The sequence below is a fragment of the Nipponia nippon genome, unplaced genomic scaffold, assembly GCF_047370975.1.
Source record: "Nipponia nippon isolate SJK-2023a ecotype South Korea unplaced genomic scaffold, ASM4737097v1 scaffold_23, whole genome shotgun sequence".
Taxonomy (NCBI): domain Eukaryota; kingdom Metazoa; phylum Chordata; class Aves; order Pelecaniformes; family Threskiornithidae; genus Nipponia; species Nipponia nippon.
Window position 1 is genome coordinate 4,741,007 of NW_028262340.1, and position 21,458 is coordinate 4,762,464.

The window sequence follows — 21,458 nt, forward strand, 5'->3', positions numbered from 1 at the left end:
GCCCAGGACGCCTCTGCGGCGGGACCAGCCCGGGGCAGCCGGCGGGGCACGGACCCTCCGCCGGGCCGGGGCTCGGGGGGCGGCGGGAGGCGACGGACCCGCGCCTCGACGCGCTCGGCGCTCGGCCCTTTCTCCCTCGCTCGGCGCTCGGCCCTTTCTCCCTCGCTCGGCGCTCGGCCGTCGCGCCTGGGCAAGATGGCGGCGCCCGTGGCGGCGGGGCCGTGACGGCCGGGCCATGCTGGCGCTGCGGACGGCGCTGGGCCGCTGCCTGGCGGGGCCGGCCCGTGGCGCGGCCGCCGTCCTGGGGAGCGCCCGCGGCGGCGCCGGTGAGGGGCGCGGGGAGCTCGGGTCGCACTGGAGAGGCCGTTGGGAGGGAGGGTGGAAGGGGAAGCGGGGCCCGGCGGAGGAAGAGGAGGCCGGGCGGGGGGGCGGGGCCGGGGTGGGAGCCGAGGATGGGGGGGGAAGGGGCGGACTCAGGGTCGGGGGTGGCCTGGGGCGGGGGGGAAGGAGCCTGAGGCAGCGCTGAGCGGGGACGGGGGTCCGGGTGAGCCGGGGGGGCCTGGGGTGCTGCTGGGGGAGCAGGGCGCGGGCGGGACTCCGGGTGTCTCTCACGGCACCGGGGCAGGGCGGGGGCGAGCGGGGCTGAGCCCCCACGACCACCCTGGGCCAGCCCGGGCGAGGGCCGGGACGAGGGCTGGGGGCTGCCCGCTGACCCTGCCCTGCCCCCGGCGGGGACTTGCTGGAGCAGCTCGGGCGGCTCCCAGGCCGGAGATCTCCCGGGGAAGCCGCTGTGAGCTGGGCCAAGGTGCGGGCTGGAGCCCTGGCCTGCCTTCTGCACACGCTGTGACCCCTCCGTAAGCGTGGGAGGGTGCAGAGCCTTGCGCGCACGGCTCTGCTGCCTTACGGATCCAGAGCTGAGCTCGTCTGCTGCTCGGCCAGTTCCATTTGCAGGCAGGTACGTGGACTGGCAAAGTCTGTACTTGAAAACATGTTTGAGGCACAGGTGAATAACTTGAGGCAGGTATTGAGTCCAGTAGGAGGAGTCTTGAAAGAGCAGCTGGAAGAGTTTGTTCTTGAAAGGTCAAAGAATGGCTCAATTCAGGCTGCTGATGAATATTCTCACCTGTACCAAGGCGTGCCAGTCAAAGGTTGTCTCTAGGTCTCGCTGCCTCTGCGCTCTGCTGTTGGGGTAGTCCGGAGCAGCCTAACTCACATATGAAATTACTTGATTTAGTGCATCAGTATAAACCCTCTAAACAAACACAGTTCAGCTGGGGAGCCCTCGCACCCTCTGCTCAGTGTCGGTAATCTCTGCTGCTGCTCTGTTCTTCTCATCATTTGCGTTCAGATCGCCCTGAAGCAGCACAGTTTCGCCCACTTGTGTTAGCACCCATGCGAGAACCACACTGAACTGTTGCACGCTCCTTTGAAACAAAAGACCTGGCTGGCCACTGATCACCTTGGAGTCTAAGTACTCTTACCAGTTTTCTAGTACAGACTGAGCAGTATTTAATGTGTACATAGCTAAAAAAGCACACACAAGTCTGATAAATATTTGTTTTCTTCCATCAAGCTTGCAGTCCCTTTATTCAGACAGCCAGATGCTACGCCAGACCTGTGAGAAGAAAGAGGAAAGGTATGTCAGGATTAATGGGACCACGTGGCAAAATGTTTTACTGTTGACATCCTCAGAGTTGTACCCTAATGCCACAAGAAGACAGGGTATTTGGTGAAATTAGTGGGTTTCACTTTAAAGATGCAGAGCTCATCCCGAGAAGAGAGAGGAAACATAATCCCTGTTGCAGGACTCTGCAGTCCTGCAGCTTCTTGATGGGTAATTACAAGGGTGAGGGAGCCAGACTCTTCTTGGTAGTGCCAAACGATATAATGAGGGGCAGTAGTCCCAAACAGCAGCTCGGAGATGTTCCAGCTGGACAAAAAGAGAAAAAGGATTCACCAGGAAGGCAGTGCAGTGTGGGAATATGCTTCACCACGGAATATCCATCCTCAGAGGTTTTCAAGGCTCTGCTAGACAAAGAAATGATGACAGTCCTGCTTTAAAGGAGTGATTGGACTAGAAACTTCATAAGGTCCCTTTGTAAACCTTTTTGTGGTTCTGTGCTTCTGGAAATAATTCCTTGCAAGGTCAAAAGTTACTCAGAAAATTCAGCAGCTCGTGAATGTGTGGGAAATAGCAATTGTCCTTAGCAAGAGATCACTGATCTTGGTGTATTATACACCATGTTGTAAATCCAGGGTGCTGATGGCAAGAGACTGGACCGAATCTTATTCACTCAATTCCTGCCATCTCAGCATGAGCTCTTAAGTTCTTCCTTCTTGTTTGGAGCATACAGTCTATTTTCTCTGCAGCTTGTTTCCTCTGATCTAGTTTGCAAGCACGTTCAGAGCTCTGACTTTGTACTGCTCTTCCTCAAATGTTAATCTTCTCTTTGTAGACATCCCCAGCCATTTGGATGATCTTCCTCCCACAATGCTGAAGAAAGATTATGCCAACGTCCCAATAATAAATAGGTATGATCCAGGGAAAGAGGCTGACTCTTCAGAGATTTGTATCTTATACACACGCAACCACAATACACGGAAGCTGTCACCTGCTCAGTAATGAATTAATGCTCTGTGCTCACTGGTATGCAGTTTACCACAAAGATTGCAAAGTTCTTTTGAAAGTCAACTTTGCAAAAGCAGTCACTGATTAGGGCCACGTAAGGTTTTTGTTTACTTAATGTAAGATTAAGTGCTGGTTGCCAACATCTTCTGTGGACTTTCTAGTCCATAGAAAACAGAAAAAATCTTGAAATATTAGAAATAATCTTTTTAGAAATAATCTGTGCCTGTCTTGAACTCATGTGCTAGAGAGCGTGTAGTTAAACAACTCAAAATGAATGGCTGCTTCTGAAATTTGGACCTGGAGTTTGGTGGTTTTATGCTTTGATTCCAGAACTGCTCGTGTGTGGTGCATGGAGAGCCCCCAGTGGCGTAATTGAGACTTTCACAGATGTCTGAAGGAGCCGGTCTTAAAATGATTTTGTCCTTGCGCACTTACTTGGGGGTTAATCTTCAGCACCCAGTTTGCATGTAATGTTTTTGGAATTGATAAGACTTTGTCATCATTTCAAATAACTGCGCTTCCCACAGCAGCAAAACTACTCGATGCTTCTGTAATCTCAGCTGTGATTTTTCGTAGGAATGCAAGAAACAGTTTATGGCTGACAGGTTTGGGAGGGGAGGAGAGGAGAGTTGCTGTAGATTTGTAGAGTAAATTAAAGTTGAGAGAAGTTAATATGTTCTGAAAACTTCACCTCCTTTCTGTTGTTAAACGTACTTTCTTTCTAGCTTATAAACTAATCTGCAATCTCCTTGCAGTGTTGACGATGTAGTGAAAAGACTGTTGTCACTGGAAATGGCAAGCCAGGTTAGTTTCATTCTACTTGCATAAAAAAACCTCGAAGATTGAGTGAGCACATTTGTTTAAGACTTGCCTATATTGTTAAATGCCCTTCACTTACTTTAAGTGTTGCTCGGTGACTGCAGATGTGGGGCTATTAAATACATGAGAGTCATAAGTCTTGAATGCTTTTAAAGTTTATCATGCAGTCTTCTTTATAATAATTGCATACTAAAATGAGAGAAGAAAATATTAGGCGATCACAGGGGAGATGAGCTGTGTTATGTTACTGCTGATGGTTGGCCTGTGTTTTAGAAAACAGTACACTGGACAGCAGATGTTCTTCAAATTACTTTTCGTATGCCCAGAAAACGAAGTAAGCAAATCGTAAGGTAGCACAAAGGTCTTGCCGTTTCTCGCTGCTTACCACTTAAGCTTAAAAAGATGCGAAAGGTAAAGGCTGCTGCTGTGTGAGATCAGTTTCAGTTCTCTCTTCCATTCCTGAAAGCAGCGGGGCCTCTTCAACACCCTTCTTCTGTAATCTTGGGATGAAGGGTGTGCCTGGACTCTTGGTTTGAACAATGGCGATTCTGTGTTCTGCTGAGATCTTTTTGTGCTGCTTCGCTGCTGTCCTCTGAGCACTCCTGCCAGCAGTAGGTCCTTTTTGGTAGCAGTTTTTACACATTTTGTGATGGACATTGAGCAAAGCTATTAATTACAAAGCCTTTATCTGGCATTTGGGAAGAGAGCTGTGGTGTCTCAGACCTTTAGTGTTGCTGAGAAAGTGACAAGCTCTTTTCTGTTATCCACAGAAGGAGAAGATGAAAATAAAGACACAGCAGCTGGTGGAGAAGGTCAGGAGGTCTCCCAGCGACAATGGCTCCTTTGAGGTGCAAGGTAAGTTGAAAAAGTAGAAGGATATTGTTGGCAGATGATAAATCTCTGCTTTTATGCAGCTATTCCCACCCCAGCACTTCAAGTTTCCTGGATCAGTTAGGAGAATCTCCTTCAGGAGAGCACCTGGGAGGCAGGTAGCCTGCACTACGCCCTGGAGGACCTGGTCAGGGTTTGGGGATGCTGCAGAGGCAGTGCGTGCACTTACTGGCAGATGTCTGCTAGGATGATTTCCAAATTCCTACTCCATATCCACCCTCCAAAGGCAGCATGTGCATTATTCTGCTTGAAGTGCTTATATGGCATGAAGCGTTGCACTGCATTCATTACCAAAATAAACTACTAGATGTAGCCATGGAACCCAGATTGCCCTCTGCATCAGAGAGCTCTGGCTGAAGCACAGTGTAGGGACACGCAGGGATGAAGGCCACGCTGCCATTGACCAAGATGCACTCCTTTATCATTAATAAAGGTCTTCAGTTTCTCAGGATGCCACCAGCACCTTTCTCCAAAGCCTGAAATCACAAAGAGGTGGCTGCTGCTCTTAGGAAGAACCTCTTAATTTCTGTCTGTTCCTCCAAAGCTTAAACCAAGTGGAGTGAAATGAATGTGAAGTCATCGGTAACGCAAGAGGCATTTTACAGATAAATTCATATGATCTGTTGTTAAAATTTTAACCTCTAATTAAGCAGCTTCATAATAGTAATAGTTCTGACGCGGGTTATGTAGGTTATATTTTGTGGTTTGTTTTGCATTTATTCAGAGGGTTGTGCAGTAGTAATTGCTGTGGTGCAGTGGGTACCCGTAAGAACAGCAGTCCTCAACTGGCAATTTGAAGGGAATGCAAATGATACTGTCTCACCCTGGAAGGCTGCTGCTGCTCACACGGCTTCTTATGTCTGTTCTTTATAGTTGCTATGTTGACTGCCAAGATACGCACTTATGAGGAACATCTTCAGAGGCATCCCAAGGTAACTATCAGTAATCTGAGCCCACACATCTGAGGCAGCAGCTGTTCAGGTTGTTTTCTCAGTTTAGAACAAAAGGATTTTCATTCTGGGGATTATGGCTTTCCTAAGAAGGTTTATAAAATAGTTATAACTGTTCCCTGGTGCCACTCTGGGAAACTGCTGGCTCAGTCACAGCTATGTTCTCACCGACTGAAATGTGGAGCATGTTCTTTTGTTACTGGATTGGTGGAAGGGGCTGAGCAGATACCTTTGAACAGAGTTGAGCTAAATTTATCCTTGCTGCAGATGTGGCTTCACTGCTTAGTTTTCAATGTAATTAATGTTATCACTTCAGCAGCTGTAGTCTCTCTTTGTTCTGCCTATGAAGATGTTTAGGGGACAGGACTGTGTTAATGTCATAATGACCACTCTCCTACCTAAAGCTACCTGGGTTCAGCACCCAAATTTGAAACATCACAACTACGAGTTTATGAATAAGATATATTAAAGACACTTTCTGCAGTGCAAAAGGTGGAAAATGGATTAATCAACTGCATTTGAAAAAAGTGCATAATTCTCTGTTAATCATAAAAGCTGGAAGGGTAAAACAGAATAGAATTCAGTTTTTTTAAGAAGCCAGAAGTTGTACCAAATGTTTCAGTAGAAGAGACCTTTTGAAATTACTTGGATGAAGCCTGCTTTTTACACAAATTGCTTGGATAGGGGAGTTTCTCCCGTGGGGGACTGTCCTGAATGGCGTGGCTCAAGCTACACATATTCTCTTCCAAAGAACAACCCACATGGTCAGATAGAGCCAGGTCACATTTTATTTTCACATTTAATCGCTGGAAAAACAAAGGTAAATGGAAAGAAAATTTCTGGAAGAATACGTTTCAAGCAAAGCAGAGTTTTTAGCCAGGAGACCTTCCCTACAGCTTTTGCCACTGCCTGAAACTGCGTACAAGTTGAAAACTGTCTTCAGGGTTGGGGGAGGAAGGTGCAGACACAGAATGAAGAAAGCAATTTCAGTGAAAAGTAAATTAAGTCGTCTCAGATCTCCTTGTAGTGACCTAATGTGCTTGCAGTATCTGCCAAGAAAAATTGTTCTAAGATACTGTCCTTAACCTGATTGTTTCCTTTCAGCCAAAATCTGGTCTATTCTAAGTAATTTATTGGAATGGAAGTATAATCTGTCTGCAATCTAGTGAACGTTAAGTCCTTTGCAGGATAAAAATAACCGTCGTCGCATGCTGATGGCTGTAGATCGCCGGAAGAAGCTACTTGCATATCTTCGCCGTGTCCGCTACGATACCTTTGAAAACACCTGCAAGCAGCTGAATATCCAGTACACCCTGCCCCCTCCCTACACCAGAAGGGTCACCAAGCGCTGGCTCGTGAAGAAGGCTTTCTGTCTCAAGGTACGGAGCCACATGGAGAGAGCCGCGTAGCTGGGATAGGAAAAACTCACTTTATAGAAGGGCACGATGAAGACAGTTGGAAAAAACTGACAGATAAGTCCTTTTAATCCATGCTGTGAATTTGAGGAGACAATGATAATGTCTGTAGAGAAATATATAAACTCGGCAAAGGGCTCCAAGAAAGACAGTTACGTAGTGGGCGTGTGCTGCGGATGTACTGCGCTTAAGAACTTCAGATTGTGCTACTAGTTTGCTCAGAAATGGATGATTCAGAACAGCTTTTTTCCAGAGCCTGGTGTGGGGAACTCATATGTGAGACAATTAAATTTGATGGCAGCTTTGGACAGAAATGTGCGTATGCCCACTGTCTGCTCTCTCTTGCTGTAAATACATTGGTGTAACAGCCGGGTGCGATACACCTTAGGGTAACTGAGCAGAGTCAAAAAGCTGGACGTGCCTTCAGTCTGTAAATACTAAATTTCAGTCCAATAAATTATTACCAAAAGTCTGGGTAGCTGTAACGGAATACCTCCGAATGGTACCCTGAAACCGGGGCTGGCTGGAGCCCTGGAGGAAGCGCACGGGCAGGAGCTGGCCTTGCTGCACGCTGTGCCTGCTGGCCTCTGCTGCAGGAGCTCGGATCCGTGCTGCGCGCTGCAGCAGGCAGCGGTGGCGGAGCAGCTCCGCTCAGCAGCGGGCAGCTCTGCCTCTCCCCTTCGCTCACCTCCTTCTGCTCCTCCCGCAGGTTTTCCAGGAGGCGCGGAAGCTGAAAGCACCGGAGAGGCTAAAGCAGAGAAGAGAGAGGCAAGCAAGAAGGAGAGCTGCAAAGGAGAAAGAGGCGCAGCGTGAGGGGACGCCCGTGTAGCTGGGACACAGCCGGTCTCTTTAACAATAAATAACTACCTAAAGGCGTGTTGCCTCTTTGCGTATGTGCATGCGTGATCTGCTGTCCTCGTTTCAGCTGGGGTAGAGCGAGTTTTCTTCTTGGTGGCTGGCGTAGTGCTGTGTTTTGGATTTAGTATGAGAATAATGTGATAACACACTGATGTTTTAGTCATTGCTAAGTGGTGTTTGTGCTGGTCAAGGACTTTTCAGCTCCCCATGCTCTGCCCGGTGCACAAGAAGCTGGGAGGGGGTGCAGCAGGACAGCTGACCCAGATATTCCACACCATATGATGCCATGCTCAGCACATAAAGCTGGGGGAAGAAGAAGGAAGGGGGGGATGTTCGGAGCGATGGCGTTTGTCTTCCCAAGTCACCGTTACCCGTGATGGAGCCCTGCTCTCCTGGAGATGGCTGGACACCCGCCTGCCGAGGGGAACTAGGGAATGAATTCCTTGGTTTGCTTTGCTTGCGTGTGGTTTTTGCTTTACCTCTTAAAACTGTCTTTATCTCACCCCACGAGTTTTTTTTCTCGCTTTTACCCTTCCGATTCTGTCCCCCATCCCACCGGGGGCGAGCGAGCGAGCGGCTGTACGGTACTTAGTTGCCGGCTGGGGTTAAACCACAACATCTGCGCCATGGTGAGCACCCAGGAAAGCACAGCGAGTCACTGAAGTGTTTTAGAAGTTTAATTTAAGGCTGATGCGCTGGACGGTGTTGTGAGCAGGTCGATCTGTGCGAGAGGAGTGCCGGCGGGGCTTCACCAGCTCGGCACAGGGAAGGCGGGGAGGTCTTTAAACGAGAGCAGCTCCAAGCAGTGTCCGTCTCCCGTTGTTACCCAGCGAGCCTGCAGGATTGCGCTGTCAAACAGCGCTGACCGAGCGGCTCGGCGGCGTTCGGCAGGGATTTGATGACAAATGAGGGGGGAGAACGAGGTGAAATGCTGCTGATTTGGAAGCGAAGCAGCCCCGACGGTAGCTCAAAGCGCCGTTCCTCCTCGCAGCAAAAGGCGGGTTGATTCAGAGCTCTGCAGCTGTAGAAATCATGTTAATAATCCACTCCGTCATTTCCCAGCAGACTTGCGCATTTATCTCCGCTCTCTGGCAGTGACCCTCTGTCGCTCTCAGGCTTGGTGACTCCGTGTTTCACCAAAAACGCCGCCGATGGTGACTAAACCAAAGGAGAATTACTGGTGTGACGGCAGCAGCGCCTGTTGCCCAACTCTCTATGGCTTCCAGCAAAACCTCCCCTAACTGCGGCACACGGGGCTGGCCGGCGCGGCTCTTTTTTATTGGGTCAAAATTCCTTTATTTGAACCATTTCCTCGCAAATCCTTCAGTTTTTCCCATGCGCCCACCAGAACGCACGAAACCTGGTGTTTCCACATTCCCCCGGGTGCTGCTGGCGCCCTGCGGGCCCTCACCCCGCCGCGAGGCCCTTGCACACGCACCGGGGGTGCGCGCACGCGCCGTGCCTGTGCGGACACGCGCCGGGGCGGGGCTTGCACGCGTGCCCCCGACCGGCCAAGACGGCGCTTTCCGATTGGCCCCTCGGCTGCCCGGCAACGGCGGCGGCGGCGGGGTCGGCGGTCGCCATGTCGGCGCGGACGCTGCCGCTGCTGTTCCTCAACCTGGGCGGGGAGATGCTCTACATCCTGGACCAGCGCCTCCGCGCCCAGAGCATCCCCGGGGAGAAGGCCCGCAAAGGTGAGCGGCGGGCGGCCGGGGCCCTTCCCGGGGCCGGGGCAGCCCCGGAGAAGGCGCGGAGAGCCCGGTCCCGCGGCCTGGGAGCAGGGCCGGTGCCGAGCAGAGCGCCGGGAAGGCGCTGGCGGTGCCGGGGCGGCCCCGAGGGAGAGGAGGAGCGGCACGGCCGTAGCTGCCGGGGCGGGGGCCCGTCCCCGGGCGGGATCTGCCGCCGCCCTCCCCGGCAGAGGCGGTGCTGGTTCTCCCTATGGGATACGGGAATAAACACGAGGAGCGTGGCTGCAGGGCTGCTGGGAGGATGCCTGGAAAGTGCCAGGGCATCACAGCCTCTGTCCTCGAAGGGCGTCTTGGACAAGGGGTTTCCTCAGCAGGGTTTAACAGTGATGGCGCGGTAATCGGTTGTGTGTGGTTTTTCTTAGAATCATAGAATCGATTAGGTTGGGAAAGACGTTTAAGATCATCGAGTCCAACCGTTAACTCAGCACCGCCAAGGCCGCCACTAACCCATGTCCCCAAGCACCACATCTCCCCGGCTTTTAAATACCCCCAGGGATGGGGACTCAGCCCCTGCCCTGGGCAGCCTGGGCCAGGGCCTGACAGCCCTTTCCGTGAAGTTTTCCCTAATACCCAACCCAAACCTGCCCTGGCGCAGCTTGAAGCCGTTCCCTCTCATCCCATCGCTTGTTCCTGGGGAGAAGAGACCGACCCCCCCGGCTCCAGCCTCCTTTCAGGCAGTTGCAGAGAGCGATGAGGGCTCCCCTCAGCCTCCTCTTCTCCAGGCTGAGCCCCCCCAGCTCCCCCAGCCGCTCCTCCCCAGCCTTGTGCTCCAGCCCCTGCCCCAGCCTCGCTGCCCTGCTCTGGCCACGCTCCAGCCCCTCCATGGCCTTCGTGGGGTGAGGGGCCCAGCGCTGAGCACAGGATTCAAGGTGCAGCCTTGCCAGTCTTAAATTTAAGTTCTTGTCTTAAATTTGAAGTAAAGCCTGTTGAATTAATCAGCTCTCATGAAGTTTCTGTGGTAATAACTGCCTGAAGGTATTATTGAAGCTAATCTGTGACGTGCATACGGATAAGGTAGAAATTGAAATACTTTTCAGCGTTGCTGTACTTGCTTCAGAGGTTAGAGCTTCGGAAATATACTTTTGGAATCAAATTAACTCAGGATTTGAGTGTGTCAATCCAGGCCCAGAGCTGTTTGAGGAAGGCCAGATTGCTTTGCAATCAGGAGTCATTTCCAGGAATGATGTTGTAAAGCCTATGCAGAAGAAGCATGCACAATTAAGAAAAGCTTCAAATAACATAAATATGGCTCCTGAAACCCTTGTCCGGCTTTTATAAAAATCTGTCAGTCTAGCACTTTGTCCAACTTACTGTAAAAGTAGAGCCCTGTGCATTCACAGGTGTGTGCAAAAAATCCAGCTTACAGCTGAGCACCTCTTTGTTTACCACTTACAAATTAAAACTGCTTTGCTTTTAAAAATTCTTGCAGGTTCCTGTCACGGGATGGAGAATGCGCTTCAGGAAGCTTTAGTATTTTGTGATAAAAAATCAACTCAATATTAACTCAGTATTGAAGAGGTTGTTACACTTTTTTTCTTCTCCTGCCTATCCAGTAGCAAGAAGTGCTAAACAATAGCAAAGGTTTCATTACAGCAGTGCAATTTTTAATTATTTGTGTGTGTCTTCAGAGAACAATCTGACAAAAGTTTACTACTCTTCATTTAGGTCTAAGGTTAGAGCTTAAACTCAGTTAGCCATACTCGGTGGACTATCTCAGCAGGAGAATTAGATCTGTACTAGTTTATCCACACATGTATTTTATCTTCCAAAAAATGGGGCATTAATTTTACTGAGATGTGGTTTCGTCCACACTGAGGTGTTTCTTAATGCTTAAAGCTGTTCCCTGAAACATTGTTCACTTGTAAGTGCAAAAAACAGATGAAAACTTTCCAAGCTAAATGCAAAACATGAGAAGATCCAATCAAGGGTAAAATTTTATCTCCGTTGAAGCAACAAGATTTCTTCCAAGGGGAGGGCAAGGTTTCAAGGTTTGTGTGCTCATTGAAAGTGAAAGATGTCAAGTAACAGAAGAGTTCGCTCTTGTTAAGCGCTGAATGCTAATGGGAAAAACCAAAGTCCGTTAGTTAAATTTTTTGGGGTTTTTTTTAGTTTATTTCTTTTCTTCTCCTTGAAACTATTGTTCTTACTTCTTGAACTGATGTTTTTGTTTTGTATGCTTCGTGTAGATGAATGGACAGATGTGGACAGGAAACGAGGTACTGTAATCTTCTAGCTGCATGCAGTAGACGAACACCACTACATGCACACATGAGGCTCATTGTACGTGAACACACTGTATGCTGTTCCTGCAGCCTTTAGTCGTAGTGCCAAAGATGAATAATAATACTCACCTGTTCATTAAAATGCACTGTAACTATAGATCTTAGAAAGAATAGACAATATCTCAAAATCATATGGCTTCAAAAATAAGTTGCTGATTTAACCAAGACTATAAATAGATCAAAACTTTTTATCACAGCGGTCTTTCTAGCCAAAATTATATTTGTATTTTTCTAGAATCGTATTAATGCAAGCATATAATTCTGCGAGCATTGTGAAGGTTGTTTTTCTGCTTAAATGCAGGAATATTAGGTATACTGCATTTTTCTAAGTTTTTTTTCTAATACCTTGCTTAGGGTTTTGACAGGTGAACGCCAGGGAAAATTTAAGGCATTTCCATCCTAGCTGCTTATCCATCTCTGCTAGCGGTCACCACTCTTGCAGCAGAGCGATCACAAAGGAGCAGGTGCCCATGCTTCAGCCAAGCTCATCTTGAGTGAAATTATCCCTGGAGGTGGGTTGGAGCTGGGACATCGGGTTTTGCAGTGCAGCAGCTGAGGTGTGAGCGCGCGATTCCTTCTGGACTCTGCCTTGAAATGGTAGCCTCCAGCAAAGGGGTGTGGTAAGGAGCTGGATGAGGAAATGAACCTCTTATTATTATTTCAGGTTTTTTGCTTGGTGAACATGAGGAAAACTTTCAGTGTCTTTTTGAGCAGCCCTTTTTTAAGAGAGATCAGGGTTATGATTCATGTTTTTCAAAATAAGCATCGTTTGTAGGTTTTGAATATTTACCTTGAATATGAAGGTAAATATTGATATCCTAGAGTTTGCCCCAGGTTTTTTTTGCTACCATTACGTGGTGTTTCCAAGAACACTATTTTGCAGCATTTAATATCTCAGAAGTCTAAAAGATTCCATATTCCTCTTTTATCACATCCAAAATAACAACAACTTGTATAAAAGCACGCTTTATCATATTTAGGCGGTAGCGGCACAGATGCAGATCCCACGTTGACCAATCAGCTTCTCTTGTGAGAGAGAAGTTTGCCTACGAACACTGCTCTTGGGGCGATCTCTGAAGAGTTACGTAGAGTAACCAGCCGAGTCTAGTGCTGATGAAGCCATAACGAGCTGGCTTTGCCTGCCTTTCACCTTGTTACAGACTATAAACCTATTGCAAGTAGAATGTGTGACTGTTTTGGACTCGTAACATTCCCCCTGCTGTCTTGAACGTCCTTCGAGAAGCATGAGCATAGCCCAGGCGTAAAGACTCCAGTCTCACGTCATGCGCCCGAGCCATGTTACGTGACAGCGCACTAGACGTTGGAACGTGTCTGTCACTAGTGACATGGCACGTGTAGGCAAAACCCACCATAAATCCTCAGCTTCTCTTCCGTCCATCGCATTGTCTATACTTGGTTTCCCTCTCCCCATCCCAGTTGATGAAACCCCTCTCCGCTAAATTGCTTTTATGCTATGTTGCTTGGCGTGCCATTTTCCCTGAGCTAACGCTCCTTTCTTTGTTATTTCCATTGTTAGAATGGTGTAAATATCTCCCTGGGGACTACCTGTGCTCTGAGATCTCTTTGCTGTGTCATTATCAACCATACCGTGTGAGATTTGCCCTTTACCGTGTTTTCTTAATGTCTTTCTCAGTTCTTTTTATAGCCAATACAAGAGGTTTTAATTTCAGAAGATGATTTATGTAAGGCTGGGTGTGTGGTTAACGCACATCTTCCGATTCCGTTGTGAATATCTACCAGCTACAGTCAGCGTACTGGGACATTATCTGTCTCCTGACAGTTTTGGTTCTTAGTGACTCTCCAAAGATGGAGGAGAAGCCTTTGTGCAGACAACATATGCAAGCAACTTAAAAATTATTTTTCTTGATAGCATTATAGGGCAAAAGTTCTTATTTTTGTCGTAATTGATATACTTGCAAAATGAAATATATATTACTACACTGTATTTGATTTTCTCCACTGAAAGAAAGTGAGGATTTTTGCCTCAGACTGCAAGTAGGGGTTGTTTTATGGACAGTTTCTTTGAAAAGCAGCGAGGAACAGGAGGGATTTTTTTCCGATTTGTCATTACAAAGTGTATTTGTGATCTGTGCTGCTCAGAAACTGAGCTGAGACCTGTCTGTATTGTTTTGGTTCTTAAAACAGGAACCAGTGAGCCCTGTTAAGTACAGCACAATGGATGCCGAAATGCGTGTGTCACCAGTGATGTACGCCAGCGTAGGAGAAAACCTGTAAACATCAGCTTTAAACAGGGAGAGAGAATCTCATCAGAAGGCACTTGCCCTCAGGAAAAGAGCTATCCGTGCCTAGATTCTCAGTACCTACAGCGTACTTAGCAACGTTCCCCAGAGAGTTAATTGTCTAAGAAAAGATGAAGTGCCTGGGACATTAACTTTCTTTTGGCTGTATGTGTAGCTTCAGTACCACAGTTGTGAAAAGCCAGGTGTCTAACCCACCAGTGAATAATTACAGCAGGACTTCAAATAGCTGATCACTACCACTATGTCTATGTTCACTTTTTCTTTTTTTTTTTTTTATTCCTTCTGCTGAGGTTTTTCTAATCCGTAAGAATCAGCTGGCATTATGAGCTTCAGTAACAATCATCTGCTTAGGAAAATTAATTGTACAGTAACCTACGAATTGAAATTTTGATTTAACATTTTTTTGATAGAGAAATAAATGCTTATTTATGATAACTCTGTCGAATGTATCAGGTATATGGTAAAACTATCAGATCCAGCATGAAAGCTAAGATATTGCGTTTGCTTGAATCACCGCAAAATGTTTTGTATCTTCTTTGCATTAAAAGCTTGATAACCAGAGCATAGCCCTTATACTCAGCACTCCTGATCTCTACATACTCTTGAGTAAGTCGCATAACAATGTCTAAATTTACAGGTGAAAAAATGAAGGAAGTTTAGAGTTCTGCGCTTTTGAACTGCTCTGGTATCCGCAGATGTTGCTGCGTAAGAGCACTGCATGGCCTGACATAGATCCCAGTGTTATAAATGCCTCCTTAAATACTTGTCGAGTGTTAATCTGCTTAATACAAATACTTCAAGGAGCCTTGAACCATTCAGGAGCTTCTGTTTAGAAAGAAAAATAGACTAATAGCGTCAAAGGCTAAAGAGAACAGGCAGAGTCAGCTAGTTTGCAAAAAATCTAGAGCGATGTGAAATAGTCTTCTTGGGAAGCAGAACTGTAGCTTTTATAGATAATACATGCCAGAGTAGCCTATAAAAAAAATATTTAAAAAGGGGAAAGTGCTAACCATTGCTGTGAAAACAAGGCAACAAAACCAGTCTTATTCCCACTGGAAAACAGGATTTGTTGTCTACAGCTTAAGTAGCATTTCTGCCCCTGGGGACAGTCAGCAGGAATCGTGCTGCTCGCTTAGACCAATGTGGGATTGAGGAAAATGTTGACATTAAGAAGCGCTGTTCCTCCTCCTTTTTTCTTTTGTGGCTGAGTACCTAGTTTTCACAGGTAAGCATTCCTGTCAATCCTCGCAGCTGTCAGCGTCCAAGTTCTCAGTGGGGAATGAATCAGATGAATGTGCTGTTTCTGAAGCAAAAAACCAGAGACTCTTTGTCTTTGCAGTTATGAATGACATCATCACAACCATGTTCAATAAAAAATTTATGGAAGAGCTGTTTAAACCACAGGACCTCTATTCCAAGAAAGCTCTGCGAACGGTGTACGACCGGCTAGCTCATGCTTCGATCATGAGGCTGAACCAGGCAAGCATGGACAAGGTAAAAAAGACCACCTGCCCAGTCCTGCCTATGCTGTGCTTCCCTGCGACGGTTCACAAGCTTCTGATTGCGACCATTAGTACGTGGCTTTATGTCCCTGTCATTTGGAAGCATTTTGTAACAGCTCTCTTTCCGTTTGCTTTCTTTGTAAAAATGGTTCTCAGCCAAGGAAGCTTTGGGGAAATCCATGGTAGTATCAGATAGTTCAGAACTAAGTGTTTCTGCTTTGATATGTGAATGTTTGATTTTAAGAGGTTCAGTAAGCATTCTTTATCAGATTTTTTTATATATATTAAAAATATATACATATGTGAGTACGTATAAATACATCTATTTCTATATTGACACTCACTGTTTTGCAGTTGCAGGTGTTAGAATTTTTGCCTGCAAACAGTATATCCAGCAGACGATTTTGAAAAAAATTGTAGGAACCGGATTACCTGTGAGACCTCTACCCGGGTGTCGGCGTTGTTGAAATTGGCAGTAGTTTTAAAGGCAGTTGGAGATGCCAGCAGGAGGGCTGACAATGTGATTGCAGAGGTCTTATTTTCTTAGGAAACAAAGCTAAAATGGTTCTTCTTACCATAGGCAGGTGCTAGCCTAAGTGTCTAAATCCCCTTCTACATCAGCGTGAAGTTACCTAAGCGGTGTCGCTCTCCATGTTGTGACGGAACCAAAATTTCCCCGTGTTACCTTGCAGCTGTATGACCTTATGACTATGGCTTTCAAATACCAAGTGCTGCTGTGCCCTCGGCCCAAAGACATTCTGCTGGTCACGTTCAATCACCTGGATGCGATCAAGGATTTCGTACGCGATTCTCCTGGCATCCTGAACCAGGTGGACGAAACTTTCCGACAGCTGATTGAAGTAAGAATCCTTACAAAAACGGTGGGACACACTGTTGTTGTTTGAGACTTTTTTCTCTTTCAAGCTAATCTTAGAGACTAAATACTACATCAGTAAGTGCCATATCAAGTGTGGAGGTTGATATGTTCTCAGCCTCAGAGAAGCATTCAAATAACCTTCCCCTCTTTTTCACCTGAGGGAAACATATTGGCCTTCCGCTTAGCAACTTTTGCTCATGTAAATGCTGTAATTCTTTGGACAAAGAATATGAGTCTCCCAGTGAAGGGGAACTGGTTTCATAAAATGTTAAAAGTTCTGGGAAGTCATGAAATGTTTTCAAAGGGCTTCTAGAGAGGGAGATGTCTACGAGTCAAGTGTTACTTTTCTATTGGCCCAGTTTAAATCAATACATTGGTTATTCAGCCTGATCAAAGTCTCCACTGACTTCAGCAGAAATTAAACCAGACTCCTAGTCACGGATAATAATTACCGATAAAGACCAGCAGTCCCCCTCACATCATCTCTGCTTCCCCTGCCACACACGTACCATTCTGGGCTAGCAGTATTCTGATCTACTTGTTTTCACCCTTAGCTGGGTTGGACATGGCACACTTGCAAAGCCTTACGTGATGGTTTTTCTTTTCCAGACATACAGCTGCCTCTCCGCTGGTGAATTTCAGCTCATCAGGCAAACGCTCCTCGTTTTTTTTCAGGACATGCACATAAGGGTAAGAGGCCAATATAACTAGTCAGTAGGAACAGAAGGGAGTTTGTGGCTAGAACGCGAAGGTATCTTGTCACAGCTACACTGTAAGTTTGGGGTTGTTACTTAGGCTTTTCAGTCATCTTGATGTGCTTGCAGTTTCAATCTTCAAAATTTTACAAATTGAGCACATTTACTACAATAATACTCAATTCTAAAATGTTATGAAAAAAGGAATATCTACTAGTACGGATGTGCTAGTTGATAAATAGGTTTTTCCTTTTAGTAGAAACTTGATATGAAACTGAGACCCTGAGCTTGAAGTCATGGGGCTTGATACTCTCTAAATAAATCAATCCTACTCAAGCGTATAAAACAGTACACTTTTTTTTTAATGTTACATCAGTGTGCCCATCCTCTGGACCACAATTCTACATGACTGGCTTTGGCCTGTATCACAGTCTCTATATATACATCAAAATCTTTAGGAAACCAATCCTAGTCTAGGCAGGAAGGCTGCAAGGTCAGACTTCAAAGAATTCGGATCAGAAGATATGTAATTGATTTTCTAGAAGGTGAAATATTCTTTTGCAGGTCTCTATCTTTCTGAAGGATAAAGTGCAAAACTCTAACGGTCGCTTTGTGCTGCCAATATCAGGCCCTGTTCCTTGGGGTACAGAAGTTCCAGGACTCATCAGGTGAATTCTGAACCGCTGCTTATGCTGTTTGCAGTGCCTTGCATGTATGGCTGCTCACGGAGGAACAGTCAGTCCCAGAGGTCTAATAGGCATCGAGCTTAGCCTGTCATTCATGTTGCATGGATAGCTGAACCTCCCGTAAGTACTACTTAAAGGGCAGGATTTGGGACTAAGTCCCCCAGCAATGAAATACTAAGCTGTTTCTGGCATGCTCTATTCCAGTAAATTAGCTATTAGTCATTTATCCGTTTACCAACATAGAGAATAGAGTTTTATTCCCATTCCTCTTGTACAGTAAGCAGAGGAAGTACTGAAAATCAGTAATAAAAATATGTTTCAATAATGACTTGTTTTTAAGGATGTTTAATCGCAATGGAGATGAAGTTAAAAGAACTGAGTTCACCACTGGTGGAAATTATGTTACTCCACAAAGGGAAGGATCTTTTGATCTTTATGGAGACAGAGTCCTCAAACTTGGAACAAATATGTAAGTCATTTTTCTCCTGCGTAGAAACATGAAGTAAACATTGATGGTTATGGATTTGTTCAGAAGCACGTCTTCAGCCTTGGGTCTGCGTTTTTGCCTCTTTCGCTATTACTAGCTTGACGTCTTTACAAAGCGATGGCCTGAAACAGAACGCATGTGGATAGATGTGTATAAAGAGCTGTAGAGAAGAGCAAAAGTTTGATTTACGTCTACAGTAGAGCTGAGTTAAGAGTGTTCTCATCTGGCACTGCATGTTCTGTGAAATGTAATTTAATTTTAATTGCGTTCAAGAAATCCTTTCTTTTATCCATGTTTGCCTTAAGTAATTTTTCCATTCACAGAATAAGAGAAAGCAGTGCTCTTTCTCACAGCTTTGTCGCTCGTACATGTAATGCCTCAATACTCCATAGAAGTGAACTTCTCATTTCAGTTATTTACAGTCTTCAGAAAAATATCCTAAAATCACATTTAGATCCTGTGCTGCTCCCTCCAGTTCCTGTATCCCATACAAGTAACGGGTTGCTTTTCCTCCTGTGTTCTTCTCTCTAGGTACAGTGTTAGTCGGCCAGTAGAGACACACATGTCAGGATCATCCAAAAACTTGGCATCCCATGCAAAGGTCAGTGGTGTTCTGTTCCTGTCACTGGTTAACTGGTTAACTGGTCTGTGTCAGCGAGTCCTGCAGCCGGTCACACGCGGTGGGAGTGTTTCCTTTGAGCAGTTTCACCACGTCCACCAGATTTTACATTCGGCTTCCCTTGCTCTCAATAGATGGGGACAGTGAATGAAACACCCACATCCGTCATCTCCACATCATTTACTACACACTTGCACTACCCTCCCCTTTGTTCATCTCCTTTCTCAGGGAAACAATAGCGATCTTTTTAGTCTACACTCACGGGATAAATTCGGGGGAACCTGTTTAGTTCTTCTCCAAGCCCATCCAATCCTCCACAGCCCCTTTTGAGCTAGGGGAAGGGCACGTTTTCCTAAAGAATCTTGCACACAGGCTTATGCAATGGTGTACTTGCTTCCTATTTTAATCTCTTCAGAAAACAGAAAGCTGGTTTTACAGATTTCTCAGCTGTTCAATTTAGCTGGAAAATTATCTTGTCCTGGGTCTATAAATTCAAGCAACCATTTTAAATACATAGCTGATAATTACTAGTTATCCGCACAATCTGTACCATTAACAATGCAGAAATGTATTTATATCACTCTGAAGAACGTTTATGTAATATCAGAAAACAATATAAAAAAATTATTACAGTCCTCATCTCCCTGGTACCCTGACCAACGAACCCATTGCTGTTTCCTGCAGGAGAATATAGCCCCTAACCCTCTTGCTAAAGAAGAACTGAACTTTTTGGCCAGGCTGCTGGGAGGTCTGGAGATCAAGAAACCTGGTGGCAGCGAGACAGGATTCCGACTGAATTTGTTCACAACTGATGAGGAGGAAGAGTACGCTCAAGTCCTTTCTGGTCTGGGGTTTGTGATGTAGTGCCATGCGGACAGCCCCAGAGACTGAAGCTGGCCCTTAACAGCTTTAGGGACAGAACAGCAGGTTTTTCGCATTTTTTTATTCTGACCCAGGTGGTCCCTGCAGGAAGAAAAGAGGAGCAGTTTCCCTGGCTTGACCTTTTTATTAAGGCTGTCGGCAAGGACAGCCATTTCCCTTACTGGTGTCTCCCGGGATGCACGGCCTTGCATTCCCTCCCAGTGACGCTGGCGCTCAGCAGCAGGGGACGATCTGTGCTTGGTCCTGTCCCACGGAGCAGAGACGTCCCTTCAGCCCCTTTAGCTCTCCTCTCCCCCAAATACCTGTCCGTGTCTCAGAGCTAAGAACAGAACTGCTGGAGGTGATGAGCCTGACAGGCTTGAACACCGTAGCCACCTCCTGGCAGGGAGCACAAGGGTAATGGGACTTTTTGTTACGTTGATTTCTGCAGAATGGTTTTACCTGCTTTTAATCTCAACTACGGAGATATTCCTGCTCTTCTACACTTAGCATAAAACATCTAAGACAGGGAAAAGTCTCCAAATTGGGGTCAATACGTTAATTTGCCTAGGAGGAAGAGGGACATTGTCCAAACTTCATGCCTACATGAGCTTCATGAAATCTGACTTTTGTCATTTATTTGTATGTCTTCATGTGATTAAGCACTCTTTTCATGTTTTTAATCAAGACACGCTGCGTTGACTAGACCGGAGGAGTTATCTTACAAGGTTATCAACATAGAAGCCACGCAGGTACGTACAGTGCGTTTCAGATCTTTGATTCTTATCATTCCTGCCTTGCTAAGAACTGAGTTTCACCCATAGTAGTAACTTTAAAAATACATTTTTTCCCATTTCCGTTAAGCTCATAAATGGCAGTAATGGCAGTATTTGCTGCCAAGTCTGCGGATTTGCTGACTATTTAATAAGAGAACGTGAAACCTCACGAATATTAGAGCAAGTTTTTAGCTGCACAGGATGGAGAACTGCTACTGGATCATTTGCCTGCTTATGGGTACAGGCTAATGCCTGCAGCCCTTCCTAAAGGGGTTCACGGGCATCAGCAGACAGTTGGGCATGTCCCAGTATAGCCCAGTGCAGCCCAGTGCAGGCCCATGTTAGCGGGCGGTGGGACCCGTCCCAGTACAGCCCAGTATGTCCCAGTAAAGGCCCATGTTAGCAGGTGGTGGGGCACATCCCAGTACATCCCAGTAAAGGCCCACATTAGCAGGCAGTGAGGCCCGTCCCAGTACAGCCCAGTAAAGGCCCACATAAGCAGGTGGTGGGTCACATCCCAGTACAGCCCAGTGCAGCCCAGTAAAGGCCCACGTTAGCAGGCGGTGGGGCTCATCCCAGTACGGCCCAGTAAAGGCCCATGTTAGCAGATGGTGGCACCCATCCCAGTACAGCCCAGTAAAGGCCCACATTAGCAGGTGGTGGGTCACATCCCAGTACAGCCCAGTGCAGCCCAGTACAGGCCCCCGTTAGCAGGCGGTGGGGACCGTCCCAGTACAGCCCAGTATGTCCCAGTACAGGCTCGGGTTAGCAGGCGGTGGGGCCCGTCCCAGTACAGCCCAGCACCCCCAGCGCAGGCCCGGGTGAGCCGTCGCCGCCCCGGCGCGGGTGCGCGGCCGGCGGGCTGAGGCGCGGCGTCTCTCCCCGCAGGAGCCGGGCCGGCGGGCGGAGCTCTCCCGCATCCTGGGGGAGCTGGAGGTGGCGGAGCCGCGGCCGGCGAGCTCCGGGAAGGGCGAGGACCTGCTGGCGCTGATGGACGGGCTCTGAGCGGCATTAAAGGCCTGCGCACAGACCGGCTGCGAGCGGCTGCCGCCGGGGCCGGGGCCGGGGCCGGGGCGTGGGG

At 47.1% G+C, this 21,458-nt stretch overlaps 2 protein-coding genes across 2 annotated transcripts; both read left to right on the forward strand.

Moving 5' to 3' along the window:
• Nucleotides 1-157: 157 nt before the first annotated feature.
• MRPS15 (mitochondrial ribosomal protein S15) lies at nucleotides 158-7,580 on the forward strand. Its single transcript, XM_087760996.1, has 8 exons — nucleotides 158-326; nucleotides 1,574-1,636; nucleotides 2,457-2,532; nucleotides 3,385-3,433; nucleotides 4,219-4,303; nucleotides 5,213-5,271; nucleotides 6,477-6,668; nucleotides 7,414-7,580. The coding sequence occupies exons 1-8, from the start codon at nucleotides 236-238 to the stop codon at nucleotides 7,531-7,533; spliced, it is 735 nt and encodes a 244-aa protein (XP_087617122.1). The 5' UTR covers nucleotides 158-235; the 3' UTR covers nucleotides 7,534-7,580.
• Nucleotides 7,581-9,126: 1,546 nt separating this feature from the next.
• Nucleotides 9,127-21,408, forward strand: OSCP1 (organic solute carrier partner 1). The gene is made up of 10 exons (XM_087760854.1): nucleotides 9,127-9,256; nucleotides 15,214-15,368; nucleotides 16,069-16,236; nucleotides 16,863-16,943; nucleotides 17,513-17,616; nucleotides 17,975-18,103; nucleotides 18,653-18,722; nucleotides 19,425-19,564; nucleotides 20,290-20,353; nucleotides 21,266-21,408. Exons 1-10 carry the CDS (start codon nucleotides 9,145-9,147, stop codon nucleotides 21,380-21,382), a joined length of 1,140 nt encoding a protein of 379 aa, XP_087616980.1. The 5' UTR covers nucleotides 9,127-9,144; the 3' UTR covers nucleotides 21,383-21,408.
• Nucleotides 21,409-21,458: the final 50 nt, after the last annotated feature.